The sequence below is a fragment of the Phalacrocorax aristotelis genome, chromosome W (genome assembly GCF_949628215.1).
Source record: "Phalacrocorax aristotelis chromosome W, bGulAri2.1, whole genome shotgun sequence".
NCBI lineage: Eukaryota > Metazoa > Chordata > Aves > Suliformes > Phalacrocoracidae > Phalacrocorax > Phalacrocorax aristotelis.
Window position 1 is genome coordinate 7,933,452 of NC_134310.1, and position 27,960 is coordinate 7,961,411.

Genomic DNA, 27,960 nt, shown 5'->3' on the forward strand with positions numbered 1-27,960 from the left:
TCATCTGCATTTGTGGGAGGCTTTAGCATGAGCAGAGAGGGGCAAGGAGAGAACTCTAAGGAGGAACGGCTAATGGTGAGCACTGTCTCCACGTGGGGTGTGAGTGCTGGTGGGGTGTGCCACGTTATTGCCCGGTGAGCTTGGTATCCTCTCGACCCTGCTGTGGCTGCCCGTGAGCATGGCACCGCTGCAAGGTACAACGGAGCCTGCTGCGGGGCACAAAGGCAGGATCCCTGGCTGGGTTGGGGGCTGCGCTTGTTCCTGGTGTCGTGGTGCTGTTTGTGCCGTGTTTGTCCCAGGTTCCCTGTTGGATGGGGGGAAATGGCCATGTTGGTCCCTAAGCACCCCCATGGGGTAAGCCTCTAGGGCAGAGGGGGAAGCTCCCGGTGAGGGGGGCACCCGGGCCCTCTCCCAGGGCAGGAAGGGTGACATGGGGGGAGAAGGGGGGGATGCAAGCAGGCTGGTGTGGGGCTGGAGACGCCCAGGTGGGGTGGGGGTACCCGGCCATGCCGGCTTGGGGTCGCGGGCCCCAGGCAGGGTAGCCCGGGGCTGGGTGAGCCCAGGCTGCCCGGGGGGACCCCTCCCCTTTGGGCACGGCAAGGCGGGGAGGGGACCCCCGCTCCTTTTCACCGCGGGCTCTGCCCATTCCGCCGCCCGCAGCACAGCCCCGGGGCCGCGCATCGTCCCCGTCCCTCCCCCGCGCTCCCGGGCGGCGCGGCCCGGCGGGGGGCGCGGGGGGCGGCTCAGACGCCCGCTCCGCCGCCACCGCACGGCCGGGCGCGGCGGGCAACGGGGAGAGGCGCCGCCGCCGCCACCGCGCCGCCCCCGGGGACGCGCCGGGGCCGGGCCGGGGTCCGACCGGAGCTGCCGCCGCGCCGCCCCCGGGCTGCGGCTCTGCCCGCGCCGCCGCCGCGCCATGGGGAGCCCCGGAGCCGAGCGGTGAGTGCGGGGTCCCGGCGTGGGGTGGGGAGACACGGGACACACCGGGCCGGGGGGGGGCAGAGCCCGGCGGGGCGCACAGGTGGGTGCTGGGGGGTGCGGGGAAGGTGGCCGCGGAGCCCCCGCCGCCCCGCGGGCCACCCTCCTCCACCTGCACCGGCACCCCAAAACCGGCTCCCTGGGGTCTGCCCGGGCGGTGCCCACCGCCCGGGGCTGCAAGGCCCCTCCGCTCCCCGCAGCGTCCGACTGGTGCCCGGGGAGGGGGGCTTAGCCCCGGCTGGGGGGCTTGGCGGAGCGGGCAGGGCTGTGCCCCCCGGGCTGGATCGGCACCGGGGTTTTAAATGGTCTCAAGCAGGCGGAGAGCTGCACCGGGAGGTCCAGCCTGAACCTGCCCGGCTCCATCCTCCTCCGCTCTGCCCTCGGCCCCGGCGCTCCGGAGGGTCTGGTACCTGCAGTCTCCCCACCGTCAGGGCTGGGGCCCCGGCTCGCAGCCCCGCGTAGCCTTTCCCTGGCAGACCTGAGCGGGTCTGAACATCGCCAGGCGTCCGGAAGGGTCTCCCCATCTCGTGTCTCTCCTGTTTTCCCCTCAGTCCTGTATGTTCTTGCTCCTTGCCACCCCAGGGCCCTGCCTTCCCCCTTCTCTCGGCATCCTTGATTTTTAGGGCTAGGCAGATCCTCCTGTCAAAAATCCCAGGGCTGGTTTAAATGCAAATGTTACCGGGGTTGTGTTTCTCGGGGAAATGGAGCAGGCAGCAATCGCAGCATACGTGGCTCCTATCACTGTTCTGGAATAGCAGCCTGCCTCTTCCTACTCCAGATCCAGAGTACTTTTGTGCCAGTTTCTTAATCCACTTGCAAAGCGGATTGAGCTAAAACCTGACAAAAGGTGCTCTAATTCCCACGGCATTCATGCAAAGGAGCGATTGCAGAAGAGCAGCTGCTCTTTAAATTCGTGCCCAGCCTTACCCTGAGATGAGGTTTTGGGAAGGAGAAGAGAGCGAACAGGAGGAGAAAGGATAAGAGAAGCAGGCAGAACACCTGCAGAATAGATTGAGAGCAGATCAGTGCATGGATCCACAACCTGGCAGCACCCAGAGCACAAACCCATCCCTTCGGAGCAAAGAGCATCTGTTGTACCAGCCAGAGAGGCTGGATGCTGGGGATGGGGTTGGGGACGTGCGGTCCAGCCTGGGCCTTCGAAAGAGCTCCCACGTGCTGCTTAGTTTAGTGGCTTGGTCTCAGCTGCCAATGTAGTGCTGCCTGGCTTTGCCCTGGCTGGGACGTGCTGCCTGCGGGCAGGAGGCTGCCCTGCCGGGAGCAGACCGCCCCCATGTGCGCTGGTTTACCCAGGTCCAGCCCCGCTGCTGGGAGACACCATGAGAAAAGCTGCATCCAGAGTGGGAAAGTTCCTACAAATGTCTCTCTTAATCAAATCATAAGGAATTTAAAAAAAAAACCTGGAAAAGCAGAGCTGCCCAGCAGCTCCCAGCAAGCTGAACAGCTGCTCAGTGCGATATATTCATGTGTGTCTTTAAAGCCAGGGCTGGATTGTTGCTGGCCTTAAAAATGAAGAAATGCAGGCAGTGAACCCCATGATAACCCCTTGATAAAGGGGTGGCTTGGGGCTCTGCACCCCAAAGCTCTGCCCTTCACCTCTGCTTCGCCTTCCCTTACGCTGCGGGATGGAGACTGGGGGTAAGGAACTTGCTGCCTGCACCCGGGGGCATGGCAAGAACCGTGGTGCGTGTCCTTTGGGCAGAGGAATAATTCAAGATGTGTTGGGGAGCTGCCAGTTTGACAGCCTGTTATTGATCCAGTTTAATTTGAGCTAATGTATTTATCATTGGTGTTTCTGTGGCACTGTGTAAGGTGGAGGGGAGGGAGCGGAGCTGCTGCCTCTTGCTGCTGGAGGACCAGCAGTGTTGGGTGAGTTTTGGCCGGAGCAGCTGGGAGAGATGGCTTCCGATTCCCACAAGGTTTCTCATGGTTTTCAGAGGTTGCAAAAATCCCGTTTGGACATCTGCAGCCTTCCCCAAAGCTTCTGGTCCTCGGCTGAGCTGAGCTTGGGGAAAGACGCTCTCAAACGGGGCAATGCCCAGACTGCAAAATAGCCCGAGAGCAGGGAGCGAATATGTTCCCACCAGCATGGGGAAGCAGGAGGCAAAGCAGCTTCATGTGAGGGTTGTTTTTTTGGCTTAAACATGAGCAGATTTTGCTTTTATCCTGCCCCATTGGAAGGAGGGAGCTGGAGGACTGGAGAAACGGGGGCTAGGTTGCGTTTCACCCTCTTAGGCTGCCCTTCAGAAATGCCCCTTGGCATCGATACCTGGGGTGAGAAGTGGCTGTGCCAGGCTGAGTGAGAGACTTGCTGTGGTGGCAGAGCCCCGGCACCTCCCTGGCAAGGCCACATCCTGCACTGCCTCTTGCTGCTGCCAGGCTCAGCCCTTCCCAGGGGGTGCACTTGTGCTGATCCCTCGCTGAAGATAGCAGGGCTGGGGGCTTTTATCCTATTTTTTAGTGTTTTGAGCTCAGGAGTGTCTGCTTTTATTAGCAGTGTTAATCCTGCATCACAAGATAACGCATCCCTCGCCCCAAGGCCCTAACCTAATCACTGTGCTTTCCCTCCAAGCAACAGCACGGACCCGAATTAAACATTGAATTTGAAGCCCAATGGTACGGACGGGCAAGAGCGCCCCGCTGTATTTGTGCTCAGCATTTAAAGGCTTTAAACTGATGTTGTTGGAATCGATTTTTTTCAACTTCTGGTTGTTGGCTCACCACAGTTTTCCCCCAAGCATCCCATCAGGGAGCGGGTGGCCCTTCTCTGCTCAGCAGTGCAGGGAGCTGAAGCTGCCATAAGGCAGAAGGAGCAGGCGGTCGTGGAGGAGCTGGTCGCTGCTGTGTTCACATCCCTGGGATGGGAGCGAGCTGTTGCCGTACCCCTGGAAATAACATCAGGAATGTAAAGCACGTGAATGGATGCGTTTTGCGTGGGCAGCAGTAATTCCCACGGCGCCAGCTCGCTGCAGTGTGGGCAGCAGCATCTCCCCAAGCACCAAATCCCACGTCTCAGAGCTAAGGAACCCAGGGGCTGAGTGAGGCCATCCTTGAGCTTGTCCCCTGCTGTGCTGAATCACCAGGTGGCTATAAAGCATGCATCCTGTGCCTCAGTTTCCCTGTCTGTAAACGGACATAGTCCGGAAGCCTGGCTTTGTAGGTTCATGTGCTCTCTCAGACAGCTGAAATCCTGTTGCCTGCCTGTGTCAGCAGCTGTAAAGTGATGATTGAATTGGCTGAGAAGGATGGAGGGGGCATCATGCAGCATCGCTCCCATCCCCGGGCAGGGGCTGCAGCACGAGGGCAGAAGGTGCTGCCAACAAAGGTGCTGCCAGAGCCCAAAGGACCATTTTTTGAGTCCTGGAAAGACACCAAAACAAACAGGCAAGGGCAGAAATATTCAGAGCAGATTTGAGAGGAGATGAAGGGAAGCAATAAAACCCACGAGAGCATTTGGAAAAGATGCCGAGAGTCACTCTGATTTGCTGGCCATAGTAGGGAAATTGATGGGGCATTGGGCATTTTCAGTTGGCTTTTCTGAAAGGCTATTTTTTAATTTCATGTAGGGCTTACCTTGAAAGATGAAGCAGATGCTTCATGAGGGTTGGCTCCAGGGACGTGGGAGCAAGGGGGCCTGTGCCGCAGCATCCTCGGCCATTGGCAGCAGGCGCTGGGCAGCTGTTGGCAACGAGCTGTGCTGGTTTCTCCTTCTTTTGATCCCTTTGCTTTGTCATGATGCTTTGGGGCCGGAGCTGGATCCCCACGCTGGCCCGGGGGTGCTGCAGGCTCATGGAGTGTTGGAGGTGGGGGCCGAGGCTGGGTGGGACATGGGCCAGGGCTGGTGTGGGTGGCAGAGTGGAGAAATGGCACTTGTCGGAAAGCAGAGCCCTCCCTGAGTCCTCCCTGGCCCCAAGCAGGGGCTGCCCTTCCCTTTTCTTCATAGAAAATGGGCAAACTGAGGACAGGAGCAGACTCGCCCCAGCACAGTCCCATAGCAGGGACTTGTGTGGATAAATCGGGCAAGCTGTGAGAAATGTCTTCCCTGTGAATGAGTTTAAAAAGAAAGCTAACCTTTTTTTGAAGTGTCTGGGCTGCGATCCCCAGGCTGCTGCAGTGCCTTGGCACCCAGTGGCCGGGATCCCGGGTGCCAGGCTGGGGAGCAGAGGCAGCGTCTGTCTCACTGGGCGGCTCAGTCCCAAGTGGCGAAGCCGGCCGCAGCCCCGGCATGTGCCCCGCTCCTTCCTGTACCATCTGGCTCAACCCAGCTCTCTTCTTGCTTTCCTGCCTTCCTCCCTCTGAATTTTTCATGCCACCATGAGCTTTGTTGCAGTTTGCAGCCCCATCCATCCTATGGGTTTGGGTTTTTTTAAAGCTGCATCCCAGCCCTTAACGACTTGGACCTGGAGCGCCGGGGCTCCTTGTTCGGCTCCCAGTGTGCCAGCCAAAATAGCAGCAGCCACATAGTGTAGTGGAGAGGAACAAGTGTCACCGAGAATTAAAATGACAGATCCCAGCATCAAGGTCTCTGAGGGCTTGTGCTTTATTAAGCAACAGTGAATTCATGGGAAAGGACTTTCACCCGAAGCACTGGTTGTGTCTACAAGAAAAGAGAACCGAGGACTATATTTAGGTTCAGCCGTGTGATGGGGAGGCAGGGCCAGGCACTGCGGGAGGTGAGCTGGGCATCCTCGGCCCCACAGGGGTGAGCCATATCCCTGCAGAGCCCCAGGAGGATTGGGGGGGATGCGGGGACGAGGCGATGGGGTCGGCTCAGCTTTGAGGTGCTGCAGAGGGACAACGCACCATGGGGCAGGAGAGCTGGAGGGTTCCCCTGGCCTGTGCAGTGGCTTTTTCGGAGTTTTGCCTGCCCAGACGCGCCTCAGCCGTGGCCAAGTACATGCGGCGTGGCCGGGAAAGCCCCTGCGAGCAGGATTCACCCTGTCTGCAACTTGCTTATAAGCAGGATCCATCCTGCCACCAGGTAAGAGAAAAGCAGGGGGCTGTGACCCCAAGCGTGAGCAGATGTTTGCACCCATCGGTTCCTGCCTGATGCTGTGTGGTCCCTCGAGCAGTTTGTGCTTCCTAATATGTGGCTTCTTGGTGATGGGGGTTATTTAATAGATCAATGCTTTATCTCTTTGCCTTAGGGTCTCCCTCTTCCCACCACCCCCTCCTATTAAAAATTCATTGTTTCTCCCAGATACTGTTGCTAGAGGGAGATGTGGAGAAATGAAGGAGGTTCTTGGAAAGGAGGAGGGAAAATATTTAATAGGAAGAGAATAGAAGAAACACTTGAAACAAATATTGTCCCTCACTGCCCTGGGCACATCTGAGCCAAGTGCTTCCCTGTGTCGTATGGACCTGAGGTAAGCCCGGGCGGTGGGGACAGTCCTGCTCCTACCTGGGGCCAAGGAACACATCACCATGGGGGTGGCAAAGCCCCTGCCGGCTTCAGATCGTGGGGGTGCTGTAGCTGTTTCACCCTGAAAACGCAGGCAGACACAGGAGGGAAGAAGCAGCAATAACATGGACCTGCAGCAGGGTTGGGGGATGTACCTGACCTCTGACTCATCTGCCATCCTTGGCTTCTCCAGAAAAGTCCCAGGTCTCGCTCACTTTTCCTGTTCGATTTGGGTGTTGTTTCAGTCCGGGCATATGAGGTGGCGCATTTGCAGGCTGAAATAATTTAGAGGGGGATTGATGGGCTGCACGCTGCGGGGCCAGCTCACCTGGCCCTGCGACACGAGGTTTGGCTGTAACACACAGCCGGGTCGGCTCTAAAATAACAAAGTCAGAGGAACAGCGGTGTGCGCCAGTGGGGATGGACCATGGCTGGACTGAATAGGACCGAGGTGGGCTTGGGAAGGTGCTTTCCATCTTCAGAAGGCCTCATGAGCACGGTCCTCGTGATGCTCGTCGCGGGTCAGTAAGCAGCAGAGGTTTACAGAACACCGTCCCGCAGCATAGAGCAGGATAACTGAAGCAGTTCTGGCTGAGCATCCCATCCAGACTCCATCAGCTGAGTCTCTGCGGTGACACTGGTTTATGGATACTACAATAGCTCAAATTAGGTGAGTGGTTTTGTTTCCCCTCAGGGGGAGCAGAGGTATTGTGCTCTGTGCCTGGAGCCGTGCCCTGGCTGCCATTTCGGACCTGGTTCTGGCAGTGTAGCCAGAGGAGAAACCATGAGGGTGGTGAGTGCTTCTGTCCTCTTTTTCCACAGGGTCACCCAGTCTGACCTTCCCCATGCTCGGGACAGCTGGGCACCAGCTCTTCAGTATTGCCAAAATGAGCTATTTTGTGTTTTTCCGTTTAAATCTCATTTGAAGGAAAGTCCATCTGGTTCCATTTGTGCTGCCAGAGGAAAAAGGCTGCTCTCAGGTCAGCTTTCTACAGGGCATCTCCTCGCTGGAGACCCAGGGCAGGTCGCATGGCTGGGACCTCTGTTTCTTCTTTCCATAGCAGCAACAAGGAGGGGTGGAGCAGGGCCCCTGTAATTGAGCAGTAACTGGGAATGGAAAACGAGCAGGACCCTGTAAAGCAACGATGAAGTGACATAAATGAGATCTTAATTGTGACCTTTTTCCATAAGCAAGGGTGTTAACTAAGTGTGACAAATGGAGGGGGCGGAAAAATAATCCTGCCTTTGTTAGTGCTTGTGCTCAGGACTGATGTGGAGCTGGAGACTTTGGTCGGCTCCCGCGGAAGCACCGCTGGTGATGCCAGGCCTCCCTCCTAGCTGTGCCCGATGCCCCAGTGGTGTGTTGCTCCAGGGGTTACTTTAGAGGCTGGACTCTTTGCATCATCAGTTCAGGGAGCGGTTTCTCTTCTTGCCTTCAGGGTCACTTTTTTGCATCAAGCACCAGCCCCTGGCTGGGGATGTTCTTGTGGCAAAGCAATTTCCAGCTTAGGAAGTGTCCCGGGACTGGGGGAGCACCCACCGCAGCACGCAGTGCTGCCATCGCTGGGGTTCAGCACTGATGCCTTTCCTCAGCCTCGCACAACATCTGGCCACCTCTGGAAGCTCAGGCCCAAGTTGTTTGTTTGTTTTGGCAAATGGGGTTGTGATCTGATGGATCGGCCTCATCCATCACCAGGCACGCTCCTGTCATGGCTGCCAGGATTTGGGTTTTTCCCCCATGAATTTGCCCTGAAGGTGTTGCTGGGTCACGGCTGTTGCTGGCCTGTGAGTTACGGTTCACACCGGGACATGGGCAGAGCTGTCCCTAGTGCAGGGACCATTCAGTACTGGACTGGGCTCCGACTGTGCCACAGGGGTCCAGCTCGGCTGTCTCCATCTTGGTGAGTTCCCACTTTCCCAACACTCTTAAGAAACAGGTCTTTTTTCCTTTCAGTTTTTAATAGCTCTGCCATGTCTCTCCGTTTCTCTCACTGGGGTCATTTCTGGCTGTGCCCTCCCAGAGGCCAGGAGGCACCATGTCCTTGCTGGGCTGCTGCTGTGGACGGGTGGAGCTGAATTTTTCCTCCTTCTCTGATGGTTTTCCAAATTTTCCTGTTTACTTTTGCAGAAAGGTGCTCTTTGGGGGCACGTCGCTAGGAAAGAGGATTTCACTGAGGATTTCAAATGAATGGCCCACGACACCCCCTCCACAATAACCTGTCGGTTTTATTTTTCATATTTCCGTATCCAAAGGTCAGCCTGGCCAGCTCAGAAGTCTGATGTTAATTGCGCTAACGAGCAAAGTCCCTGGCTTACTGTTCCATGCTCTGCTCTCCAGGATGCCGGGGTGACACAGGGCTGGCTTAGCTGGACCCTGGGCACCGTTGGGTGTTCTCTGGCAGCGTGGGGGTGCTGAGGGACTCCTGGGGTCCAGGTCTCTTGTGGGCTGGGATGAGTTGCAGATCTGCTGCTGTGCATCTCTACAGGCTCCAGCTGGGAGAGTTGATATATGCATCCCAAGGGGATGCTCCTGCCCTGGAAGAGCTTGACTTGGGACATCCTGGTGTAGTCTGCTGGAGGTACAAGTGTCTCTGCTGATTTCACAGGGCCCCTGGATCCCATTTGGCCTTTGACTTTGCTGCCAAATTTCTTCTTCAAAGAGGCTCCCGTGTGAAGAGTTTGCACCAGAGTCTCCTCAGTGGCGAGGCAGGTTCCATGTGTTCCCTGGGGACAGCAGAATCATTTCCCCATCTCCTCCTTTAAAATGCTCTAGAAAAGAGTTAAAATACAAGGTTTTTAAGTATATGTGCTTTAAAATACAAGGCACAGGGGCTAGATAGTGACAAGTGCTCTGGCAGTACGAACACACGGAGGGCCAGGGAGTTGTGCCGCTGCCGACAGCATGTGGGACTGGAGGAGGTTTTAGGCCACTTAGCTCACATGCTGGTGGGTCCCATTTCACAGGGATTAAAATGTATTTGCAGACAAAAAACCTGAAGTAACCTGAAACGGAGGTTGCTAAGTGACGCAAGAGCTGCCAAAAACAAATGCCAAGACCATCAGCTGAGACCCTAATCGTTCAGAGGGCTGGGAATGACGGGCTCACGTAACACGTGCGGGGGTTTGGTAAGCCAAGTTGAGGCAGTCTCTAAAGCAAGCTTAAATGCTGCGTTCACACCACGCAGTCAGGTCCAGAGGCAAAGCCGCTCTCTGCTTTGCTGCCTGCAGGGAGTGCAGGAAAGGGGCCAGTAAGCACAGGGAGTTGAGCAGATTTTTGTTTACTGCAGTTTGGTTTCAGCTGGTTTGCAATAAATATATGGGCACGTCCAGCTTGCTGGAATTGGTATTAAATTTTGGTTTATCCATCCCTGGTAGCTGGAGCCTGGCCTCCAGGAGCAGCAAGCCAAGCTGCTGCATCGCAGTTGTACTTAACTTTCAACGGCGATGCCTCTGTGCGTTGCCTGCAGCACCTCCTCCACCCCTACCGAAATGCATGGAGGTGCTGTAGCGTGCAAGGTCCTGCACACATCGCTGCAGTGCAAAACAAATCTGCTTCCGTCCCAGTTATCACATCACTTAGGCATTAGGGGACCCCCACCTGCTCTGCAGCTGCTAGCACTGTGTAGCTGAAGCAGATACGTGTGCATCAGTGCCATGATGGCTGTGATCCCTCGAAGCATGTACACTGGGTTGACGCTCTAGACAAAATCCTTGCTGAGTTGCACCACATCATAGTTGCTGTTGGTGCCGCAGACTTCCCCCGTGGGCACTGAGGGCAGGCTGAGGTGTTTCTGAGTCATTTCCCTGTTGCAGGTCTTGGTTTGGGTTACCCTCGCCTTTAAGTATTGGGTCTGAGTGACTTTCACACACGTGTGCATTGGCCTGTGCTGCAGGGTCCTGCGTGGGGACATACCGCAACTGAGGAGATGCAATGGTGCCCAGGGCCTCTGCAGGGCTTTTCTCATCCTCCCACCAGCCCCAGACCATTCCCTGTGCCTGTTGTCCCAGCCCTGCCGTGCTGCTGCAGCCTCGGGCCAGCCCAGAGAGGCTGGTACATCCCCTGGATCTCCCAGCAAACCCCGGCACGTCCATGGCAGGAGATTTCCTTGCTGCAGTTGCTTACAGGGGAATTGTTAGCGCAGTTTGTTCTTTGTTGGCATGCATCCCTGTCAGGGCTCTGCAAAACACGGGCTGAATTGTGTGCAGGGCATCCCTGTCATTGACTGCAAAATGGGAGCAGGGGGGAGCGGGGGGTGAAGGGCTGGCTGGGGAAGCAGAGCCCCTGCGTGGTGCCTGCACAGCTGAGCCTGAGTCAGTGGGTTTTAGAGGAATCCCTTTGCCTTTTGCGTTGGGGCAGTGGTGCTTACTTGGAGGAATTTTATCTTTTCTGGAGTGTTGTTCGCTGTCAGTTGTCCAGGGACCCCAAAAGTGAGGTTCTGCCCATCCATAAGCAGCACCCAGACGGTGCCAGGGCTCGCAGGAGCACATGGGGAGGCTGCAGCGGGCAGCCCTGTCTGTGCAGGGCACCCCTACCCTCCTGGGGTCGACTCTTCGCTCCCCCAAGTGCTAGGGGGGTGCGAGCCCAGTGCCACCAGCTGCTGCTGCAGATCGGCTCCTTGTTTCCCTGCCGTTCTCCAGCAAATCCCTGCGAGGGAAAGCTCCTTTGGCGAGGGCTCTCCAAGCCTCTCTCAGCAGGAATTAACCTCCCTGGCTGCTGCTCCTGCCCTTGGGTGGCCCTGGGGGACCTCAGCTGGGCCGGAGCAGGGGGCAGACGAGTCAGGGCCTGAGCCGGGTCTCGAGCAGAGGTCAGAGCAGCTGCCGAGCTGTAACAGCAGCATCTCTGTGCAGGTGTAGCTGAACAGGACCTGAGTCTGCGACCGTTTGCAGTTTGTTAATGAAGAGGAGCTGGGTTTCCCCCAAAAAAGGAACTATTTAGATTCCCTCTTTTTTTGTTACAGGCAAATTAAACTTGATCCAGAGAACTCAAAATGCTTTAGCAAAACTGCAGCAAATAATTGCCTTGCAGGTCAGTGTCCTGCATCCTCTGCATTGACCGTCAGGGCTGGGAGCCTGTCGCTTGACCCCACAAAGCACCCACAGGGAACGATGCTGGATGGGGGGGGCCGACCAGTGGCACTTCTGCTTCCAAGTTTGGGTCAAATTTTCCCAAATGAGGGGAATCTCAGAGGCCTGGCCGTGGGCACCCACTGCATGGGTGCCATCTCCTCCTGAAATCCCCACACACGGTTGCCGAGGAGCTGTGGTGGTGCTGGGCTTGGACACGCTCCTGTTTGTAAGAGAATCCTTTGGGGTATAAAGTGCTATATATTTTGTATATATATAACTAGGCAACCTGCAATAGTCAGGTCACACATCAGGCTCAAGCAAGGTGGAGGATGCTTCCCTTCTCTGGGTGGTGCCAATGTGCCATGTTCTTGGGCTTTTGGGGGCATTTATTTGGGATTTCTGTGCTGGACGCTGTGGAAAGGTGATTTACATTCGTCTCCTTATGCCGTTTTGTCCAGAGGAGCTGAGGCTGGCCGTGCCGGACAGTTTGCCATGTAAATATCCCCGGTCTCGGATGCCACGGCAGACCCAGATGTTGGTGCAGCCCCGGATCTGCGAACGGTGAGCGCTCCCTGAGCGTGAGGAAGGGGGGGGTCAGCATCATCACTGCCCTTGTACCTGGTGGGGTTTGTGCTAGGATGCTTGAAATCCAGCTCATTTTTAGCTCGTGGCCATTTTTAGCTGCTGGTCGTGCAACCTAATGCTTGGTGGCATTAGCTCCCTCCCTCCATCTGCAGCGTGAAGCGCTCAGTACCAGCGAGCCAGAGGTTTATCCCACGTAATGGCTGAGAAATCTCCTGCCTGTTGCCATGACCCCGAAAATGAGCAGAAAGTAGCTCAAGTGGGGGTGTGATGCAAAGCTCAGGGCTGTTAAGCTCTGGTACTCGCTCTGAGGTTGCTGGCAGGCAGTAGCGGGGACCCCAGCCTTGGCCATGCCAGGATGCATGTGCGGCATTGGTTTGAAGAGCAGCAGTTTGGGATTCAGAGGGGGATTTTCAAGTCCACCAGCCCCATCCTGGGCGAGGGGTTCTGGAGGCTTTGCCCCTGCTCTGCTGTCAAGATGCCAGCCAGGGAGTTAAGTGATACAGCCCTGCTGTCCCCTTCCCCTCCTGCCACAGAGACTTCTGACTTTTGGGAGCCTCTTTGGGGCTGCATGTGGGAAAGGAGATGTTCTCCTGGTGCCACAGCCACAGCTGATGCCTGGAAGCTGTAGATCTGGGGACTGACGCCAGCGTGTCTCGCTCCAAATGTCACTGCTCGCTGCAGTCTCCAGCCTGGAGGAGATGTGGGGGAGGCACAGCTGGACCCCCCCGAGGTCTGGCCAGCCCCCTCCAAAATCTGAGCGGTGAGGCTGGGAGGGTTCTGCTCTCCATAGGGCTCAGGCAGGGCTGGGATGAGTCCCCTGTCCCCTTCCCCTGTCAGAGGCTTATTACAACAGGGGGATTGGTCTCACTCCCGCCTGGCAGGACAAGGTATATATTGCAATGCCAAGCGTTATTTTACCCTGTAATGGTATTTTGCATTCTTTGTTCGCTGCTCCCATGATCATAACTGGGACGGCAATAAAATTTCCAATGCAGCAGCTGTAGACAGGTCTTAAAAAATGCATTCAGCCCAGGATTGATGCTGAACAGAGCTGAAAGGCAGAGGGAAGGCTGCTTCTCCTCACTCCCCTCGCCTAGGATTCCCACTCCGAAGAGGGTTTCCAGCAGATCCAGGGCTTCATATCTGCACCTCTCATCCCTCTGCACCCACAGACGTTCACTCGCAATGCTTCAAGCTTGTTTTCCTGCAGAAAGCCAAGCAGTCCTGCTGGGACCGGGTTGTCTTCCACCCATGGCTGCCTCTCCCGCCCTGTCCTCCGAGCAGACATCTGTCTGTAAGTCTGGCCTGTCAGTCTGTTCATCCTGCCCACGAGTCCAGCCGTCTGGTCAAATTAAAGCCTCCAGAATGATGCATTCCCCTCCCGAGTCACGGTGCCCATGGGCTGGCAGCAGGCTGCCCTGGGGCTCCAGGCTCCCTCTCCAGAGGGAAGCCAGGCTCACCAGCATGGCAGGGACCCCTGCACCCCCCGCCGTGGGTGAAGGCACCCCATGGGCCAAGTCCTCAGGAACAGGGTCCTTTCTGAGGGTCAAGTCTGGAAACAGCTGTCATTTTATCCGTGAGCCTCAGAGAGGTGGCCGGGACTGCCTTGACTTCCTTTTGTGCAGTGCCTGGCACCACAGTGGGTGCCACTTGTGGTTCAGGTAAGGAATTAAGAGTAGACTTTGCCATCAAAGGTCCAGTGCTGGCAGCTAGAGGCATCGATCACAGTGTGATTTATGTGCCAGCCCCCTGAGGGGCTCAGGCCAGCATCGCTGAGATGCTGAGCTTAATGAATGACCTAATCTAACGAGGGTTGGCGTGCCAGACCAGGTGTACAAATGAGGTCATTTGCTGGGGCAAAGCCTGGGAGGAAGCAGCTGGCACTCAGGCTGCTGCGAAACCCTCAGCCGCAGCATGGGGAGGGCTCTGCCGGGTGCTGGGGCCGGGGGGCGGCTGCGCCTGTGCCAGCTCCGCACGCCCCCAAGCAGCGTCATCAATCAGCTTTCTGAAAGGTGGCTAATTACAGCGTATGCTTTTCTGTTATGATTATTAATCATCCTGCTCCTGTACTTCATTTATTACGGAGCTGCCTGGGTTAGAGGAGCAAAGGCACAGGGTCCCTTCATGTGACGAGGTGGCACGTTCTCCCCACTGCTTGGGAGCTCCTTTGGGTGATGTGTCTGCAGGACATGGGTGCTCCCAGCATGGGGGGACAGCATGGGGTGGCCCCAGCACAGCCTGAGCTCTGCCTGGGGACATCCTGCTCGGTCGGACTGCAGCAAGCTCCCTCTGTCCCCTTCCACGTGGTTCCAGCCAAGCGTGGCACACTGGCTTTGATGCTCTCCTCCACTGAGGTTTTGCTACCAGGTTGTTGCTCCCAGGCTGCATTTCGGCAGCCCTGGTGCAGAAGGAAAGTGATGAGCTCGTAAAGCGGCCACGTGCCCCGGGAGGCCGGAGGGGAGGCAGCTGCAGGAGAAGGAGCAAATTCCCCTCTGTCATTTAATGATCTTTATTTGTCTCTCCGTTGGGGCAGGAGCATAGCCCTGTTTTCCAAGATGCTTTGCTCGTAGCCAGGGTATGTGCGTGTCTGACTGTCACGTCTGTGCCAGTCGGGGCTGTTATGGGCTTGTGTTTTGTAAATCTCTCAGCAACATCGTGGCGTGGGCTTTAAAACTGACAGATGCCAGGAGGATGTTTCCTGGGGGCTCAGATTCCCTGTCCCTGCTCCCAGTGCTCGGCTGGGAAGAAACCCAGGCACAGGCAAACCTTGAGCCTTGGGTTGCTTCACATGGGGCAGCTTTGGTTCAGATGGGGAGCTTTGCAAAGCCCAGAGCCCCTGGGCTGTACCCTGCCCTTCAGTGGGAGAGGAGGAAGGTGGTTTTCCAAGGGGAGTCTTCTAGACCCGGGCTGCCTCTGATCTCGTTACTGGGTCCTCTCCCAGCTGGGTGGGTGCTCAGGGACAAGGACACCACGGGGATGTGACCAGCAGCTGGTCCCTGTGACAGACAACAATGGCAAAACACCACGGGGAAGTCCCAGGGACATGAGCTGTCAGCCTGCATTTGCCTTCCAGACCCTCGTCATCCTGCCCATGATGTTAACAGGCTTTTCTGCAAATTAATAGTTCTCACTGCACAGCAGAAACTTGCTGGGAATCCTCAAAAAACAGCCCCCACTGCCTGTCTGGGGACCTCTGCCACTGCCTCAAGCCAAGTTCAGTCAAGTGTTTCTGGCAGGTGGTGGTGGAACAGCTCACTTGCAACAAGGTGGTTTTGGGCACAGTAGAAGATGGGGAGTCAAGCTCAGCCTTAGTTCCCGTGTGGTCTGGCAGATACTGAAGTTGTTGAGATCCGGCTCAGGTTTGCTCTCAGCCAACATTTCCTAGTAGCAGTTGAAATTCAGATCTGGCTGGAGGAAAAGGTGGTTCAGTCCAACTGCTTGGGATGAAATAAGAGTGTAACACCCATTTGTCCTGCTCCCCTTTCCCTCAGTTTAGAGGAGTTATTCACCTTGGTAGAGAAATAAAAAGGCCTGTGGAATATTAAATACCTCCCCAAAGCCCCTCTTGCTGATGAGTGGCTTCTGCGCCTTGTTCCCCAGTACACGCAGTGACCTTTTAGAAATGTTGTACGTGTGGTTGTATCTAAATGTCGTCTCCCCTGGGAGCATCTTTTGGAGATAGAGATTCAGACATGATGTCTATCAAGAAGAAAAGCAGATTGTGGCCGATCTGTGGCTGCCTGCACAGAATTGCCTGGGCCATGTGCTCAGGAATCATAAGGTTGTCTCTAAAAATAAGTGGTGGCTTCTTTTGAGTTGTCTCCTTGGCGTCTTAGCTCATTAGGGAATCCTTGTTTCTGGGTTTTTGCAGCATATGCGAGGGCTGGGAGTTTCCGTGTGGGAGGAAAGTGGAGAGTCCTGTGGTCACGGCTGTTAAGGACTCGCTAGGACTCAGGATGGGATCATGGGGTGGGAAAACAGCTCCATGAAGACGTCAGTCATGGCTTTTGCTGGGTAGAAAGAGTAAATGCTGCCTCCGTTGAAAGCTCACACAATCTTACTGTTCCAGCATCATCTTGGCTGGCCCCAAGACCCGGGGCTGCTGAGCAGGGGGAGACGCGTGAGGTGCAGCAGCTGCCAGTCACCAAAATAACTCCCTTCTATAAAAGGTTTTCATGTTTTTCAAGCAGTCCCTTCAAGTCATGCTTTGGGACATTTTCTGCAGTGACCCGGCAGGAGCCTGTCTCCTCACACAGGCATCTCTCCTTTCATGCTTTCTTTCCCCATTTCTGCAAGTCCTCAGGAAAATCTGCTTCTGTCTGAGCAGCCTCGAGCAGGACACAAGGGTGACTGTCAGGAGCACGGCCCAGCCCTGCAGCTGGGCTCTGCCATAGCTGTTGGGTGCAGTCATTCGGCCACCTGGCACCCTGGGGAGCCCTGGCCTCGGGGCATCTGCAGTAGGCACGAGCTACAGCAGTATGGGGGGACCCACTGTATGGAGCCTGCCAGGTGCCCCTCTGCCACCAGGGCTGCTCTGCCGCCCACCCAGCTGCTCGGTTCTCCCCTCCGCTCCTCCAGCCCTGCCCTCGTGCCTGCCCCAGCCTGGCTTTGCTGGGAAATGAACTGACCCAGAAAAACACGCTCTGGGTGCACTGAGAGTTGCAGACCTGGGAGAATTTGTTTCCCAGCCAGACTCTGATGGGATTAGGAATAACTCTCTGCTAGATAATTCTCCATTAGGTCTGGTGATTGATTTTCTTCCTTCCTACCCCCAGCTCTCTCCTCCTCTCCCTGTTTCAGCTGGATTATTCTCATGCTTGGTTTGCTAATTGCCTGATCACTAGAGCCTCGTCAGAGCGAGGCATGGGGACATCACTGGCCTCCTCTGACCCTTCGAGTTTTCTGCCTTTTAGTTTATACCTCAGCTCTGATTTAATCTCCTCCACGACCCAGCAGAAGCTGGGTTGTTTCTGCTGCCCTAATCGGAGGGAAAAACCTGCTGGTGTCACCCCTGGAGCCAGGGAAGGTCCTGGGGATGCCCCTTCAGCTCCTCCCCATCACCTCCATCCTCCCAGTCTTCCCAGTCTTTTCTGGGGCTTTTCCAAGCTCAGCATGGCCACAAACCCACTGGTTTTGCAGGTTCAAGACAATGGAAAAAATAAAGCCGGAACAGCAACAGGTTTATTTGGGGATGGTGGCACGGGAAACCCCAGAGATGTTGAGGGGCACAGGTCACCTTTGGTCCTCATTTCAGTCCCCCCAGAAAATGTCCCCAGTGACTACGCTCTGCTGTGAGCAAAGCCACCCACAGCAGCAGATGGAAGAACACAGTTCAAATCCCTGACTTCATCTTCAAGCGTGGAAGTTTGCTCTGTGAGCTCTGAAAAATGCCTGAAAGTCCCCTGGGGGCACACATCAGCCTGTGAGTGATACAGGTTGATGCCGGTGGCATCACCAGTGAGAGCTGAGCACGAAGCAGACTTCCCAGGGACCCTTTTTTTTTTCTCCCTTTGTAGCCCGAAAACCATATGGGGGTGTCTTGGTTTTTGCTAGTTATTGCATGGCATAATTGAGTGTTTGGGGTTTTCCAGCAGGGAGGAAGGAGCCAACATCTGGATGGGCTTTGGCACAGAACTGGGGAGCTGGGCTCATTTTCTGGTCTTGAAGAGCTCTGTCCTGCTGCAGCTCTGGCTCTGGGCTTCCCCTGAGACCTGGGCCAAGGCTCCCCGCCCAGGAGTAGAGCTTGGGGCCAGAGCTCAGCCTGGCACCTGCCCCTGGGAGTTGCTGGCATCTGCGTTCAGGGTGCACATCCTCTGCTCCAAGCCCATGCCAGCAGCTCCATGTTCGAGTCCCAGATGAGCCATCGAGCCTGCTTGATGCAGCCATACTCCCATTCCTGGTAATCAAGATCTCGTCTAGTTGATACCCTGGAACCAGGGAGCACACAGAGCTCATGCTGACGGAGAGTCCAGCACTATCCCCTGATGGCAAGCTGTAAATACTAGGGAAAAAGTATCAGGGGATGCTCAGCCCCTCTGTCTGCCTCCCAAATCCAGCCTAAGCCCCAGCAGGGGGGCTGAGTGGGGCAGTTGTGCCTGTGAGGATGCTGGCAGGGCCCCTGGTGAGCGCGGAGGTGCCGCCGTCTGCGTGGCAGAGCCGTGGTTGGCACCACCTCCTCTGCAGAGCTGCTGGCACAGAGCCTGGTGCAGGCTGGAGAGAGCAGCCAGGGAGCGAGGGCTGCCGTGGGCAGGCAGCTGGGATGCTTCGCTGCCAGGGCAGGGCTGGCTGCTGGCTCTTAGGCGGGCAGCAGCAAACGGGCATCCCACAGGGTGTTTCCAGCAGTGTTTGCCTGCCATTGGTGTTTGTAGGAGCCCTGTCCTGCCTTGTGCTGAGTTTGGGACTTGCTGGCACTGGCACGAGGCACTGGCACTGCCACCTCCCTGTCACCTGTGCATTGGGGTTTAAGGATGAGCTTTTCCAAAATGTATGGGGGTCCCAGCATTGCTTTCTGCCCCATTTGCTCCCTCCCTACCTGGGGATCTCCACCCTCACTTGGGGTCCCCTGCATCCCCTGGGAAGATGAAGCAACATCCTGTATTCTGAGCATGTAACCTCCCCTGGGTGCTCCTGGCCTCCCCAGGCAGAGCCCATGAAGGAGGGGTAGCACAGGCTTGGTCTCAAGCATCAGTAGTGGGGTTCTTGAAGGAGAAGGTCTCAGCAGGTCCATTTTGCATCCTGTAAGTCAACGGAAGAACAAAACAAGATGGTGCTTTGACAGAAGTATTTGTACTTACATGATGTCAAAACGGGAACCTAGAAACGTCAACCTTGGCTTATTTTCTGGTCTTTATTCAGAAAAGTGGAGAAGTGGCAGCTGAGGAGCTATTGCTCTCGGAGGAGCTGACTGTGCCAACCATGTGCCACTGAAGCACGAGCCATTCGAAGGGGGTGGAAGAGACCTTGCCACCTCCTTTTCTCCAAGAAGTGGGTGCTGCAAGGGAGTGAAAACCCTCCTGCAAGCCAGGTGGGCTGGTAACTGAGCATCCGAGAGCCAGGCAGTCAGAGAGCATTGGTTCCTCTGTGCTCTGGCCTCTGCCTGCTGGGAAGCACCATGGTGCCGGTGGCTGGGACAAAACGGGATCGGTGGCCACAAGTCCTGGTGGGGAGGGAAGGAGGGAAGGAGGGGGCTGCTCTCAGGGGCTCAGAAGTGGCCAAAGGTGGTCTGCTATTCTTCCCCCCGCTGTGCCGCAGCCTCTCAGCCTCTGGCTTCCCTGGCTCCATTCCCCAGCCCTGCATGCAGCAGGCACGTTATTTTTAAAAATAAATTAAATGCGCAGAAGAGCCTCTATCTAGGCCTTCAACTAAAGTCGTAATTGGCCTCACTCCCCAGGGACTAGGTGAGCCCCAGAGAACGCCACACTATCAGAGTAATGAGCTATTAATAAATGGTGCTGCTCTGCTTGGCTCAGCTCTGTGCTCAGCTCTGTCCGGGCTGGATGGGGACTGCGGGGCCCCGGTTGTCGCTGCAGGGGACACAGGGTCTCTGCAGTGGGGGCGGCTTCTGTGGGATGTCCCGGGGCTGGCAGAGACCCAGAGGGGCAGAGCTGGCCTCGGCCGCCTTGGCTCCTTGCTCCGGAGCTTGTATCTGCCTGGGTTGCTGCGAGGGGGCTTATCCAGCACCCATTAATCCCCGCCATAGGTTTGCTGAGGGTGTCGGGGCCGTGCCCTGCCCCACCAGGGCACCCATGGGTGGGGGCTGTGGGGCAGCAGGGGCAACTGATACTCTGCTCCAGCTGCGGAACGGGAAGGAGAGCCTGGAGCTGCAGCTCCTGCTCTCACTGCCGGGTAAAACAACGCCAGCGGGTTCATACCTTTGCTTAGAGGATCAGGTGGTCGAAGTAGTAACCAAAAGTGGAGTACGGTTACCCTGGGTTCATTCATAATGAACACAGCGGAGATCTGGCATGCTCACGGGCTGCCTCAGCACAGCAGCCGTGGGCAGGGAGGGGACAGAACCAGATCCCCCCCAGCCCCTGGCAGGAGGTGATGGAGGGCACAGGTTATGGCCAAGCATGGGAGACCGTTAGCCTGGCAGCAGTGCCTGGGCATATTTATTTAGGCTACAGACACTAAATAAAACAAGTGTCAACAATAAATTGGGAGCATTTTTTTCCTGTGGGTTTGCAGTCACACCTGGGCAAATCCTTCATGTCCAGCCCCGCAGCAGAGCAGAAGCAGCGCCTTCTGAACCGGGGGGACCAAGCGAAGCTGTTCCCCCCTCACCCTAGGGCCAGCTCAGGTTCCCAAGGCCACCAGCCAGGCAGAGCCGACTGCAAAATGGCTCTTGGCACAGCTGTGAGCAGCCTCCTTGAAGGCAGAGGCTGCCAAGCAGCTCCAGCCACATCCCCGCTCCAGTGCCCAGGTGGCATTCAGGGACCCCCAGTCACTGGACAAGGGGGGGGGTCAGGTGCCACGGGTGGAGACTAAACAGTGCTGGAGAGGGGCTTCATGGCTGGGGAGGGGGCAGGAAGGGGCTGGGATGCTTGGTGGGGCAGCAGTGGGGTTTCCAGACCCACCCCACTGCCCCCAGCAAAGAAAGGCGATGCTGCATCCTGCCTGGCTGTTAATCTCCTCCCTGCAGCTGTGTGAAGAATGATAACACTTTTCTCTTGGTTTGACTCGTTGGAAGAAAAAGGGAAATGTGGCAAAATTAAGGGATGCACCAAAAAAAAAGTCTGTAAAATATAATTTCTTGCAGCTCTTAAATTGCACCGAGCAATAGGTTTATTGCCAGAAAACTGCTCAGCTTGGATAACAGGATCAGGGTGGGAAATTATCTGTGGAGATTGCATCGTTCCCGTGATGTGGGCGCAGAGAGGGTCGGGAGCCTGCTCGGCCCCCAGAGGCCATTCCCACACAAAGCCAGCCCCTCGGGGACAGGAGGCAGGGTGACACTGGCCTTTGGTGTCCTTCATCAGCATGGTGGACCTGTGGTGCAGGAGATGCTGGGCAAAGGCGCTGGGATGGGCCAGTTCCTGCTGCCCCCACTCCATCAGTGTCACCTCTCTGGGCGGAGGGGTGGGGTCCAGGGTCCCCATCGCTCATCCCACTGGTGTGACCCTGGGGCAGGGCTGCTCTGAGCCAAGCACTCTGGGAGTGCAAAGAAGGATGGGGAAAGGGATGACAGGGACTGGGAGCACGGCAAAACCTTCAGGCTCCTTCTGGTCTGTCCTGCCAAGCCTCCCTGGGGCTGGGGTGTGAATGGGATGGGCTCAGGGCATGGGGTGTGGCCAGAGGAGGCTGGGGGCTGCAGGGCTGCAGGAGAGGGGGTTTGGGAGAAGTCTGGGCAAAGAGCGGCAACTTGGTAGGAACGGGATGATTCAGCACCCCAGGATGGGGATCCGCACGTCCTGCCCCACCATCTCTGTGTCCCTGGCTGCTCCCTCCTCCGCAGTGCCCCTTAGCAAAAGGGAAGAAGTGGGGGATGCGAGGGGACTTGATGGCTCATCCACTCCCCACTGGGAGCCTGCCCAGCAGCTCTCACCATCTCATCTGGTGACAAGCAGCAGCTCCTAAACCAAGCACCAGCTGCCTTAAGTCCAGCCTGAAAAGGTCTTGGGCAATGAGGACATGCGGTGTCACCATGATGGGCTTGAGCAGCCACAGACATCTTGTCCTGCCAGCCCATCCCATCCCCTCTCCCCACACCCTGCCAGGCTCCTACAGCCACTTTTGCGGTCCCCAACAGGCCCAGAGGGAGAGAAGGGAGCGTGCATGGGGTGCTTGGGCAAAAAAACCCTGAAGCAAGGTCCAGCGCTCCTCAGGTCTGGAGCCCCTTGGGTAGTGCATGCCAGTTCGTCCCAGTGCTGTGGGGGTGATGGGACGTGGCCCCTCCCCATGCTGGAGGGGTCAGTGCCCCTCTGCCTCTTCAAGCCATCGGTCTGGCCATGCTGGGCTGTTGAAAAATTGGAAAATGGCAAAGGCGGGGGTCTGAGAGTGCAAATGGAGATGTCCCATGGTTAGGCAGGTTTTGCCGTGAGAAGCAGAGCTGGCATGGCGAGAGCAGCCAGATCGCGGATAAATGCTATCGATAGAGAGCAGATGGGAAGAGGGATGCTCTAGAGCATGCTCCTGCCTATGAGGTGCAGCGGCCAGGAGACACCTGGGAAGGCACAAAGCAAATAAATCCTGGCAGCGAGGAGGTGGAGGAATTGGAGGTGGGAGAGGAGGAGGAGGGAGAAGAGAAAGAGGGGGCTGCTGAAACACGGTGAGCAGCTTGCCGTGGAGGCAGGCATGCCAGATCGGTGCCCCATGTTGCTTTGGTGGGCACCCTGCTGTGGCGCTGGTGGTGATGCTCTGCCCAGGCTCTCACCCCCATGCTGCTTTGGGGACCTGGGGTGAGAATCCAACCCCAGGAGATGTTGAACCAATTCAGGTCACATCAGTCAGCTCATTTGGGATATTTTCTCATTGTGCCTTTCACCACCAGCTCTGGGCTGAGTCCTGTCCCGCTCGCTGCACCTCTGCAGGTATGGCTGGAGGGGCTGCCTTTGCTCTCAGTACCGCCCCCCCCCAAAAAAATTGCCCACGTTCCCTTGCCAGGCCAAGAAACACCCTGCAGCGCCCTGACCAAGCAGCTCTGCCATTTAATTAGGTTAATGACAGTGCTTGGTTATGGAAAGGTGGCTGACGAGTTTGCACTGGCCCTAGGAGGTGCATTTCCAGGAGTGGTGGCAGCCTGGCAGATCTGGGGCGCAGAACAGGGCAGGGAGTGGGGAAGGGGAAGCAGAGAAAAGGGAAAGTGGCAGCAAAGTACTAATCCCTGGAAAGCAGGACAGCCAGGGCACCGTGCCACGCAAGGGCAGTGTTAATCCCTCATCTGCAAAGATTGTGCCCGTGGCCACCTTAATCTCTGCTTCGAGAGAGATGCTGAGGATGGGGACGGGAGGACTGGTCCCTGTGTGTGGCTCTGAGCATCCCCACATCCCCTATCCTGAGGGACCTCACTGAGCCTGGGGCCTGGGAAGGATTTGTACCACCAGACGAGGCCTTGCTGCAGCCGCATGGGGAGCAGAGGGGTTGTGACATCCCACCTGTGTCACAAGGTTGCAAGGCCTCTGGCTGCATCTCTTTGCTCCTACACTACCCTGGGGGTCTGTGTCCCCCATTATCCCGGGGTGCTCGTGCTTATGGTCCCCTATGCCTATGTGTGCACCATCAGTGGCACAGAGCTGGTGTGAGCTGCTGCAGGGGCAAAGGCTGAGATGTGGGTCTGCAGCTGTGTGTCCTCTTGCAACTATCTCCCCCTGCCTCAGTTTCCCTGCTCGCCTAACAGTGCGTGCAGGCGGTAAGGCTTGATTACCCCAGGTTTGCATAGGGCACAGTCACCAGGTCACATGCTAGGTGCTAAGAAGGGGAGTCTGGAGGGTTGCCTGGAGGAGCTGGGACCTTATCAGGGCCATGGGCCATGGTTTGGGGAGCATTTTTCAGTCTCAGCCCACAGATGGGTGATCTGGGGCAGGGTAGGACTTACGTTAGCCTCCCCTGGGCTCGCCGCTGACTTGGCATCTCTCTCCCTTCCAGGTGCATGGGAGAATGGTAGTGAGCCCATAAGACCATGCCCTACACAATGACATGTTGGCTCCCAGTCCTGGTCCTCCACCTGGTCCTCCTGAGCCCCCTGCGAGTGGCAGCCTGCCCTGCCCGCTGCGAGTGTGCCCCACAGATCAAGTCGGTGGTGTGTCACCGCAAGCGGCTCACCTCCATCCCCGAGGGCATCCCCACCGAGACCAAGATCCTGGAGCTCAACAAGAACCGCATCCGCTGCCTGAACCCAGGGGACCTCTCCCCGTACCCGCTGCTGGAGGAGCTGGATTTCAGCGAGAACATCATCTCCAATGTGGAGCCAGGCGCCTTCAGCAACCTGTTCAACCTGCAGACCTTGCGGCTGCGGGGGAACCAGCTGAAGCTCATTCCCCCAGGGGTCTTCACCAAGCTGACCAACCTCACCCTCCTGGACATCAGCGAGAACAAACTCGTCATCCTGCTGGACTACATGTTCCAGGACCTGCGAAACCTGAAGAGCCTGGAGGTGGGGGATAACGACCTCGTGTACATCTCCCAACGGGCCTTCTCAGGGCTGCTTGGCCTGGAGCAGCTGACCATTGAGAAGTGCAACCTGACCTCCATCTCAGCCGAGTCGCTCTCCTACCTCCAGAACCTGGAAGTGCTGCGGCTCCGGCACCTCAGCATCTCCACGCTGGAGGACCAAAACTTCAAGAAGCTCTACAACCTCCTGCAGCTGGAGATTGACAATTGGCCGCTGCTGGAAGACATCTCCCCCACTAGCTTCCAGGGCCTGAACCTCACCTCGCTCTCCATCACCTATACCAACATCACAGCCGTGCCCGCCACTGCCTTGAGGAACCTGGTGTACCTCCGGTACCTGAACCTGTCCTACAACCCCATTAGCACTGTGCTGAAGGGCTCCTTTAAAGACCTCATCCGGCTCCAGGAGCTCCACATTGTGGGTGCTCTTTTGGTGTCCGTGGAGCCACAGGCTTTCTCTGGTCTGAGACAAATCCGGCTGCTCAACCTCTCCAGCAACTTTCTCTCCACGCTGGAGGAGAGCACGTTCCACTCTGTCAACACGCTGGAGACTTTACGGGTGGACAGGAACCCCCTGGCCTGCGACTGCCGCCTCCTCTGGATCCTGCAGCGACGGAAGACGCTCAACTTCGACGGGCAGCAGCCCATGTGCTCCTCACCACCCGAAATCCGGGGCAACGCCCTGCGCGACTTCCCAGACTCCGTGCTCTTTGAGTACTTCACCTGCCAGAAGCCCAAGATAAGGGATCGCAAGCTGCAGCACGTGACGGCCCGGGAAGGGCAGTCCGTGTCCTTCCTTTGCCGGGCAGATGGGGAGCCGGACCCCTCCATCGCCTGGGTGTCCCCCCAGCACCGCATGATCACCACCCGCAGCACGGGGCGGGTGACGGTGCTGCCCGGGGGCACCCTGGAGATCCGCTTCGCCCAGGTGCAGGACAGCGGCACCTACATCTGCATCGCCAGCAACGCGGGAGGCAATGACACCTATTTTGCCACCCTGACGGTCAAGGGGCGGCGCGCCGACGGCTCCCACTACACGAACCGAACTTTGTATCTCAGTGAGTTCAACGACACCTCCCACAATGACACGCAAGTCTTCTTGAAGTTTACGTTGGACCTCAAGACCATCCTGGTCTCCACGGCCATGGGTTGCATCACCTTCCTGGGCGTGGTGCTCTTCTGCTTCCTCCTCCTCTTCGTCTGGAGCCGGGGCCGGGGGCAGCACAAGAATAACTTCTCAGTGGAGTACTCCTTCCGCAAGGTGGATGGTCCCACCACCACCACTGGCCAAGGAGGAGCCAGGAAGTTCAACATGAAGATGATCTGAGCCTCTCCCAGAGGAGAACCATTGTCTGCTGCCTGCCCTGGGCACAGCTGCAACAGGACGGGGCCAGGGCAGTGTGGGAGCACCGGTGACGTCCTGGGGCTGGCGGTGGGACCTGGCTGTGCTGGGATGCAGCCAGAGACATGCCGGAGGTGCCTCAGGTCAGAACCGTGTGAACCTCAGTGTCGGGGAGTGATGACCTCGGCTGTCTCGGCCCCACGGAGAGCCCTCGGGGTGCAATGGCTCAGGAGCCATCCCGGCTCCAGGGGCTCCAAATGTAGCCAATGTTTTTGCTGCCAACTATGCATTTCTCTAGCCAAGAGATCAGCAGCATTTGGGCCTGGGAAAAAAACTGCTTCCTTTTTTTCCCCCTTTCCCTTTTTTTTTTAAGAAACTCTCCAGAAAACTTTCCTGGTGGTTGTTTAACGTTCTCTTTTCCTGTTGCTGGGCTGGTTTTTTTTTTTGGTCCAATGATTTAATTTTTTTAATGAATTTCCAAGAGAATAGTCTTCCGGGGTGATGTGGGACTGGGGTGCTGGGTTGTGCTGAGTTGGGGATCTCCCCCAGCCCCTCAGCAAAGCTGGACCCCCTGGGGCACGGCCATGCCTTGAGAGCTTCCCATTGGCAGATTTAAGATGCAGCATCTGCAAACGCAGGTGCCTGGGGATGCTCCTGCACAAGCAATAATAACCCACCCAAGGCCGGGCTCTGAGGAGGTGTCAGCAAGAAAAAAAGGGGGGGGAAAAAAAAAGGCAAAATGAGACCAAGGTCATTAAAATCAGGAGGAGCAGCCCCAGGTCAATGCAAGGCCCCGTCTTTGCATCCACGCAAGGCACTAGGGCAGCAGCGGGGGTGAAGGGGTGGGGTGTTGGTATTTGTATGGGTAAAAAAGACACTTTCAGATTCATTTTCTTTGATTTGAAAAGTCAAAGTCTGTAGGAGAGTAGGAGCTGGCTCATCCTGTGCAGGGAGGCCAAACAGCCCAGGAAAGAAGAGGAGAGAAAGGCTTGGAATAAACAGCTCGGGAACCAACAGCAAAAACAAACGCTGGGAGAAGGCCCCGGCTGGCACCTCCATCGTGTCTGCCGTATCCTGCACCCTCTGGCACTGGGGACCGCGGGTTGGTGTCCTGGCCTCCGCTCCATGCTGCCATGGCTTCCCCTCCCACCCCTGCCTGCCAGCTGCAGCTCGGGGTGTAGGGGTTTGGGTGGGAGAAGGAGCAGAGCTGGCACAACTGGAAGGAAAGAGCCTGGATGGGATCTAGATAGGCCAGGGAGACCATCGCTTCCCCTTCCTCCGTCTTCTCCCACCATGTGCACCCCAAGGGTTGCTGCAGGTGCCATCTCTGTCCCCATTCCTGTGAGCACATCTCCCCACCTGGATGTCCCTTCTTCAGCCAGCAGTGGTCAGGCTGGGCATACTCCTTTGAGAGCTGGAGAAGGCAGCTGCCCACCTCCTGCCGGGCGTCCCCAGGCCTTTGGGGCTGTGCTGGAGGCAGGAGCTCCCAAGCGGTTGGGGCTGTGGCCCCCCCGTCAGCTTTGCTGCATGGGGCACAAGTGGGAATGGCTGCTTGGGTTGTCCCCTTGGGTTGCACCCTGTCCCACAGCCCCCGTCCTGCTCTCACACCCATGGGCATTGGGTGCCCCCTGACGTTGGGCTGAGCCCCAGTGAGGGAGAAGGGTGAAGGAGCCAGCGGGCTCAGCACCCAACCCTCCTCCCCAAGCTGCTCCCTGGACTGCAGCCGGTCACTGCCAGGATCTGGCCCCTGACCCGGGGGTGGGTGCTGCCCACCTGTCCCCCTCCATCCCCTGCTGTGGGTCCAGCCGGTGCCCGTGGCCAGTGCCCCCTCACTCCCCAAGCCGTGCATGCCGTGTTGTACCATGGGTCCCACTGGCGTCACCTGCACGCCCTAGTTCAGTGTCTGGGGCTTTTTTACCTGGGGGGTGGTGGGGGGTGGGGAGGGGGTCAGGCCAGACCCTTGCAGCCAGGAGCAGAGGCAAGTTTGGGCAGTGCAGACCTGGCACTGTTTTATATGTAACGAGCATGTGAAATGTATTTGCAGGGGAAAAAGAAAAAAAAAGGGACTTTTGTGGCTCGTTTTCTTTTTTTCCCCCCTTTCCTTCTCCATGTGGCTCAAATAAGAAAAGCCAAAGTCGGCAGAGAAAGCCGGAGCAGGGCTGAGTGCAAGCCTGGATCTGGGCAGGGCCCAGAAAGGGCTGTTGGAGCCACTTGCACCATGTGCAGGATTCGTGCCTTGGTGCTCTCCAGCCCTGCTCTAGCCCAGTGCAAGCCTGAAGTGTGTCCTGGGCTTCAGGAAGCTGTTAAATCCCCAGCGCTGAGTTTAGGATGATCGTCCATCCCAGAAAACCAGTAGGAAAACCCAGACTGGGAGAACAGGGAAAGCTGGATGTCAGGCAAAGTGGGAAGTGCAGCACCCTGGGTGTCCCTTGCCACAGGCAAGGACCCTTTTGATGCCAAA

General features: G+C 57.0%; 1 protein-coding gene across 3 annotated transcripts; it reads left to right on the forward strand.

Annotated features, from left to right (window-relative positions):
- Positions 1-26,220, forward strand: LINGO3 (leucine rich repeat and Ig domain containing 3). 3 transcript variants are annotated; one of them, XM_075077157.1, is made up of 3 exons: positions 1-75; positions 11,923-12,025; positions 23,633-26,220. In XM_075077157.1, exon 3 carries the CDS (start codon positions 23,667-23,669, stop codon positions 25,482-25,484), a length of 1,818 nt encoding a protein of 605 aa, XP_074933258.1. In that variant the 5' UTR covers positions 1-75; positions 11,923-12,025; positions 23,633-23,666; the 3' UTR covers positions 25,485-26,220. The 3 variants fall into 3 exon arrangements, with proteins under 3 accessions (XP_074933258.1, XP_074933259.1, XP_074933257.1); XM_075077156.1 differs by lacking the exon at positions 1-75 and adding an exon at positions 676-939; XM_075077158.1 differs by lacking the exons at positions 1-75; positions 11,923-12,025 and adding an exon at positions 675-939.
- The last annotated feature ends 1,740 nt before the right edge of the window (positions 26,221-27,960 follow it).